The following is a 6,675-nucleotide window of genomic DNA, read 5'->3' on the forward strand; positions in this document are numbered from 1 at the left end:
ACTGTCATGCACTTCCTAACCCAATGCCCCGCACACTCGAGAACCAGGCTCAGATCCGTAAATGGATTTGTACCCAACAAATGATTTATGTAACAGAACGGTAACTTCAGATTTACATACTACCTCCTTTTCATGTACATCCAACGTATTGGTTGGAAACCTTCTCGGCATCTAAGCATGGCAGTTAGGACCAGCTACGAAAAGACAATAATTCAGCATGGAATCTTCGTCCCGAAGACTTTGTGACCACTTACTTCCAGCCTGAACGATCACTGGGGCGGTTTGAGACGTAGCACCCTTGCTGTCCCTAACGAGCAGACCGACAGATTGGCCTGGTTTATACCGGTATCATAAGACACAAAACGTAGTCAGACATGCAAGTCCTCACCAGCATGAGCATCGACGACCCAAATGAGGGAGGTACCTTCCTGTTCGGGGAATCGCTCGATGGGAGGTCCGCTCGGATTATTGCCATCCACAACGCTAGTGGAATGAAGGTTTCATGAGTCAGCGGTGAACCTGAGAGACGGAGAGTGGGGCCTCTACGTACGACTAGGTACACCGACGACGACTGAAATCAATTCTTGAGTCACATACTTTGGAGGAAAAACGTACCAAAGAATAAGGAGCTAATGGGTCGGGAATGAGCACGTTTCTTTCCATGAGTGAAACGGTGTCTACTCACCTTTTCCACCTGCCCAAGTAAGTAACGCCGGTTTGCACTCGACGAGGTTGACACTGTCAAGAACAAAATTAGTTGAGTCGAAGGGCGAATCAATAGATGACGACGAACGGAGTGTTAATAACGAGATTCTGTGCTTGGACACTGGTAGCAATAGCAGCGATTGTAGCAAAGGCAAAGAACTTCATCGTGAAAGTATCGAGTGGGAGTAAACAACCGATTTCAAGATGGTAAGGAATCTCCTTGACGTACTGTATTTATACCGCTTAGGTGGATTTAGATATTCCGTAAGACTTGAAGGGTACCAATTCCTGTGCCGATATATGATATTCCAGTCTGCAGTTCCATATTATAGGAACATATAGATGTGATGGCCTTGCAGTGACCTTGACCACGGTGAATGAATACGCTCTACACTCAGCCACCACGCGCCAGAGCCGATAGATACAGACGAATGTGCTGGTCTTGCATGAATCATGCCTTGTACATTATTGAGCCGCACACCAGAGCCATCAGATACAGATGGATATCACAGGCATTTAAAAACCTTGACCGACAGCATGTCTACAAGCCCTTTCATCGAGTTTGCACAGAATAGAAGGAATGGTGAGAAGTCGTCATCATTGTATTTCCAAATCCGCTGGGTTCAGCCGGCTGAACGAAGACAAAGGGAAAGGAGCCCACGTGTTCCATCTCCCGGACAGCCAAAAATAAGACCGTAGTGATTGGTGGAGCAGTACATGTCTGCGAAGAGGACGCAGATGTTTGAGAATCGTATTCAGCTGCGCATTTCGACGTGAGTATGCATGAATCATAGGTCGATTTTTAGAAGTTGCAAAAGCAGCGCTCACCTCACTGGAATCAATTGTTTGATCGCCGACAAGTCCGAGTCCTGGTTGAGTTCTGAGAATCTTGATTGAGTTCTTAAAATATGTCTGTCGTGTTCTGACTCAGCGGAGAAGGAAGGAAGACAAGCAGAGGCCAAATGACCATCGAAGGTTCTGAAGAGTTTCCCGAATTGAACCTCAAAGTACTCAGGTCTGGCGACATCCAAGCACCGAATGACCCGGCTTCAAAACTTGTATCACAAATCAGATCAAGCGCAATGATTTGAATGTCTTCGTACTTGCGGCACCTCCTTCCTCTGTTTTGGGAAGACCATATACCGGAATGTTCGCGCAAGCGGGTGGCAGCTGCTGTCAACTAACAACGCAGACAATTCGAAGCGCAACGTTAGAGCCGGCGGAGAATTCGCAACATCCAGCTTGAATTAGTCATTACGCTGGCAGCGGTGCTAACCTTAACCCGGAAAAAGACAGATTGACCGAGATCCAGATTCACAGTGCCTTGTGATATATATACCTAAAAGACGTCGCTCCCAAGGCAGGAAAGAGGTAACAATTATTGAATGGTCCTATCTTGAGCCTCTTTGACCGATGAATCCACTTACTTCAAATGAGAGAAGCACTGTCGCTACTGAGGAAGAGTGATGTGAGTCCGCATTCAATAAACTGTCAAGGGGATCCTTAGCCATCGTCTCAAAAGGTGAGGTGAAGAAACAACGAATAAGGAAGGGCGAAGGATTTCAAGATGACTATCGAGATGTTGGGAAGGAGGAAGCATAATTATAAACCATCCTAAATGGTGTGTTGGAACAACCGCCTTTATCTCTCGAACGCGTTATTCTCACGCGGCTGTATTCAACCTACCGTCAAGCTCACAATACTTCTAAGCTTTTACAAACAACATAATCAAAATCATCCATACAAACGACTGAAATGTTGGTTCTCTCAACTTTACACACTCTTCTATCGCAGGTCATAACACCATCGACTGGGTTGCACACAGCCATTCTTTCGACACCTGCAGGTTTTCAACTCACTTCTATGTTGTTGAACATTTACTAACGATCACTCAGGGCAACTTGTTTGCTATGCTTCGGATGCGGGAAGGCCCAAGGACGAAGTGAGGATGTCTCCCATTTCTATGCTACAGTGAAACAAGTTCCCGCTGAATGGGTTCCGTTTGGAAGATCCGAGTAATCGTTGGCCTAAGTGGAGAAGTTTGGCAAGAAACTCTAAGTCTGGGTTCCGAAGATATAAGATCAAAAACTGGTATGGTCAGCAGCGAGGTGAGCTGAATACTGGCCCATGTTGTTGGTGGAACCTGATGAAACTCAGCACTTAGTTGGGGCGCATTCTAGTACTTCCCGTAGACGTTGACGAGCCACGGGCCCCCAAACCCTCACCGCAACCGCTCACACCCACCGCCCAGACCCCCACTCCGACTACTTCAATACCAACCGCGACGCGGAACGGATCCTCCGATTCGAAGATTCAAACGCAGGAGTATACCCCGTTGATGTTGCTCACACTGAGCTCGACAGAAGAGGTAGAATGGGAGGAATTACAGATGAAGGTTTAAACCTTGTCGCCTGCACCACGCCCGGGTCGTGCTCATCTTACTTTTCTACAGGGAAAGGCTCTCGCCTCTCATATTGCAAAACCTCTTAGCAAATACCGCGAACACCTTCAACAACTCTCGACCCCGACAACCATGGCTAAAACACCTCCTGCAAATTCCAGTGCGTCTGGGAATAACTCGGTTGCGGTGCGCTAGATTATACATGGAACAGGAGGGTCTCTGAGAATGGGAGTAATGTTCGCTCTTATCGTATCCTTGCCCGTCTTGTATGTAACCATGGATGTGGTAGACTTTGAGGATTGAGTTCTGACTACGTGAAAATACTAATAGGGATGAGGTATTTCCGGGTATAGGTGGCTATTCTCGCGTTGAGAAACCGGCTCTTCCGATCTCTCATAACCGCCACCCTGTTCAGTTTCCTTCCTTTCCCACCAAACGCACTGAAACTGGTGCCGTGGACGTGTCCTTACCTTCTTAGAACGTCATCGTCGACGTGAACATCCAGTAGGTCGCGCGTAGTGCCATTAGGATCCCGAAATCCCCTTTGCAGTACTGTTCGACTGCTACAGCAATCAAACGAAATTCCTCGAGGAAATCCAATGCGACGATGGACCGCGACGCGTCGTTTTTGCACCAACAACTTCCGACAGTATCGAAAGGAAACACTGCATTACGCTCAAAAACACTGCGAAGACTGCTCTCCACCCCCTTCTCAAACTAGAAACCATGTTGAACGTGGCAGGACATACACCACCGCTGCTGCTCAAATCGCATCTTATGATTCCCCTCGATCAACCCAGCATCATCCCCTTCCGGCTCGTCCCAAGATACAGCATTTACAGTCTTCTCCGCTACCACCCAAACCACCCCCAAAATCTTCACATAGAGATACAGATATACGGAATCCAGTCATTAATCTTCAGCCCCAACTCCAACAAATACGTTCTAATCTTTATACGCTACTGGGATCGGCGCATCCTTCACTCAATGACCTTCTTCACTCGACGAACTATTTCCCTCTCACCAACCAAAGGAAAATGTTACGAGTGCTTATAGTACTCTTGTGGGCGAAGGCGGTGAACGGGAAGAGTGTAGGCTGGGAGGCAAAACTCAGAGAGAGCAATTCACGAGGAGGAGAAGCGTTGACTTGTGCTGGCGTATTGAACGACCCCAACCCGAATACACCAGACCACAGGGAAAGCTTTGAACAGATCTTCCCACTGAGAACGCCCCACTCGATATCCCCACACTCTGAAGAATACTTGGCAGGCGAGAACGGAGTTATTCTCCCCACCCAATTGCGTCTAGCGCAGATAATTGAGATGATTCACACTGCTGGGAGTTTGCATGATATGGTCACCTCCACGGGTTCCCCGTCCCTCCCTTCGTCTACCAATAGAAATGCCAACTCAGACGCGTCTTTTTACAACAAACTCGCCATTCTTGGTGGTGACTTTCTTCTTGGTCGCGCTTCGCACGCTTTATCTCGCCTAGGTGACGCAGAGGTTGTGGAACTTATCGCGAGCGTGATATCTAACCGGGTAGAAGGTGAAATGTGGGGGATGGAAAAGCTTACTAGTAAAGCTTTTTCTGCTCTTCAGCCTTCGTGGGTTTTGTACATGAGAAAGATATATTTGTCCACGGCTTGTCTGTTTGCCAAGGGAGCACGAGCTTCAGCGGTGTTGGCGGGGTGCAAAGAGGGGCAAAAGGAAGCGTTATGGAGAGAGGCGGCTTATACGTTTGGTCGTCATTTCGGGATTGCTAGTGAGGTGAGCCTTCTTCGATCATTGTTCTTCCTCTTCATTTTACTTCCCAGTGCTTTGGCTTGCCGGTGTCAACCAAGTTAAGGGAAGGGAAGCATTACAGCTGTCCGAGGAATAGATTAGCTCGTTTTATAGTCGTATTCATATCTTCGTGTTATCTCACATTTCGTGTATTGGAACTAATACATTTTCCGCCAGCTCTCCGAAGATATCGCTCGCTTCGAGTCCTCAAATTTCTCGCCTTCACCTTGCATCTCTGCACCTATTCTTTTTACCTGGGAGACACACCCCGACGTTGTTACACCGATGATACAGAGGGGATTAACCGGTGAAGGGGACCTTGAGGCAGTAGGTCCCGCTTCCCTAGTCGCCGTCGGGTTGGACTTAGGTTTATATTTCCATGCAGATTAACCATCTTATACGCACTTCAGATGCGCTGGATCGCACAAGAGAGCTTATCAGGTCTCATGTAGATCAGGCTCGGCAGGTGCTGATTTATCTGCCTGAGGGAGAAGGGAGGGAAGGGTTAGAACTATTAATGCACGATTTGTTCGAGAGGGCCCCTTAGTCGAACTGGTCACTAATCAGGTGGGTTTTTCCTGCGGTACTTTGCACCCCTTCTCGGCTGATATACTGAATAGAGGGATGTACAATATGATCTGGCCTTAATGAACGGGCGGATTTCTTCACCATCTGTTTTGTCACTCTTATACATGTCCGATACCGTGCCGTTCAATGCCTCCGCACCCACTGTTGAGACATCCCGCACAATGTCAAGTCTTCGGTTCGGATCAGTGTACAACGAAACTTGAAACACCTGTTTTAGATTTCCTTTCCTCCTACCTCGACTCGTAACCTGAGCGGCAAGCCATGACGTGAGGAAGCGACATCTTCGTACCCGTTGAAAAGGTTGTGACCATGGTCGTTCTGGAATCTGGAGAGGACGTAATAGTCCATATGGTTTGTGGTGTACGGGTTTTGAACGGGGACATTTATCGCAGGCTTTGACGTAGTTCCCAACATACGTAGACATACCCGGCCATGAGTAGTCCCTAGCGACTAAATTTTCGGTTCGTCTCCTGCCCGGGTGTCCTCCCAATACACAGTCATGTCGATTGAAAAGGATGGTTCGACGAAGTTGTTTAGGCACGTATAAAGCACCTTTGTGGAATACGAGGTCATGCGTTGTTGTGAAATTAGAGTTGCCGTTTGCGATTTCTTTCCTCCACTCCATGTCATTTTTTGTTGCTTCAATAAATTTGTCTAAGAGTTCGGACGTGTCAATCGAGAGGGTTGTTAATGCAGATGCTGAAATTTGCGAGTTTGGAGTACTGCTTTCCACTTTCAAGTTCCTAATGTTTCGATCAGTGAGTAGCTGTTGGTGTTGCCCCGTAATTATTTCGTCTCCTAATTCGGGTATAAAGTCCGGTCTCCTTGATGCGGCGTCAGCTATATTCTCTTTTCCTGGGGCCCAATCTAGGGTAAAATCAAATTCCGACAAAAACATAGCCCATCTTGCTTGGCGCCTGTTTAATTGTCGCATAGTCATGAAGTGGATCAAATTCTTGTGATCCGATATCACCGTGATCGAAAACGGGGAACCAATTAACCAATGGCGATGTTCCCGAAATGTTTCGACAATGGCTAACAGTTCCTTGTCATGCACATCGTAGTTAATTTCTGCTGGGGAGAACTTCCGGGAGTAAAACGAAACAGGGTGTAGTTCTCCGTTGGTGTCCTTTTGTTGGATAACTCCGGATAAAGCGAAATCAGATCCATCTGTGTAAATGAAGATGGGTAATGTTG

The 6,675-nt window shown here is 47.4% G+C and overlaps 3 protein-coding genes across 3 annotated transcripts; 2 read left to right on the forward strand and 1 right to left on the reverse strand.

Annotated features, from left to right (window-relative positions):
- Nucleotides 1-171: 171 nt before the first annotated feature.
- E1B28_001636 (uncharacterized protein) lies at nt 172-870 on the reverse strand (the record flags this gene model as incomplete). Its single annotated transcript, XM_043147588.1, has 5 exons — nt 172-194; nt 255-332; nt 389-483; nt 682-738; nt 794-870. 5 exons carry the CDS (start codon nt 868-870, stop codon nt 172-174), a joined length of 330 nt encoding a protein of 109 aa, XP_043016298.1.
- Nucleotides 871-2,460: 1,590 nt separating this feature from the next.
- On the forward strand, nt 2,461-3,301 carry E1B28_001637 (uncharacterized protein; the record flags this gene model as incomplete). Its single annotated transcript, XM_043147589.1, has 5 exons — nt 2,461-2,551; nt 2,601-2,647; nt 2,715-2,813; nt 2,870-3,100; nt 3,158-3,301. 5 exons carry the CDS (start codon nt 2,461-2,463, stop codon nt 3,299-3,301), a joined length of 612 nt encoding a protein of 203 aa, XP_043016299.1.
- Nucleotides 3,302-3,705: 404 nt separating this feature from the next.
- E1B28_001638 (uncharacterized protein) lies at nt 3,706-5,280 on the forward strand (the record flags this gene model as incomplete). The annotated part of the gene is made up of 2 exons (XM_043147590.1): nt 3,706-4,875; nt 5,068-5,280. 2 exons carry the CDS (start codon nt 3,706-3,708, stop codon nt 5,278-5,280), a joined length of 1,383 nt encoding a protein of 460 aa, XP_043016300.1.
- Nucleotides 5,281-6,675: the final 1,395 nt, after the last annotated feature.

This window comes from Marasmius oreades, chromosome 1 (assembly GCF_018924745.1).
Source record: "Marasmius oreades isolate 03SP1 chromosome 1, whole genome shotgun sequence".
Classification (NCBI taxonomy): Eukaryota; Fungi; Basidiomycota; class Agaricomycetes; order Agaricales; family Marasmiaceae; genus Marasmius; species Marasmius oreades.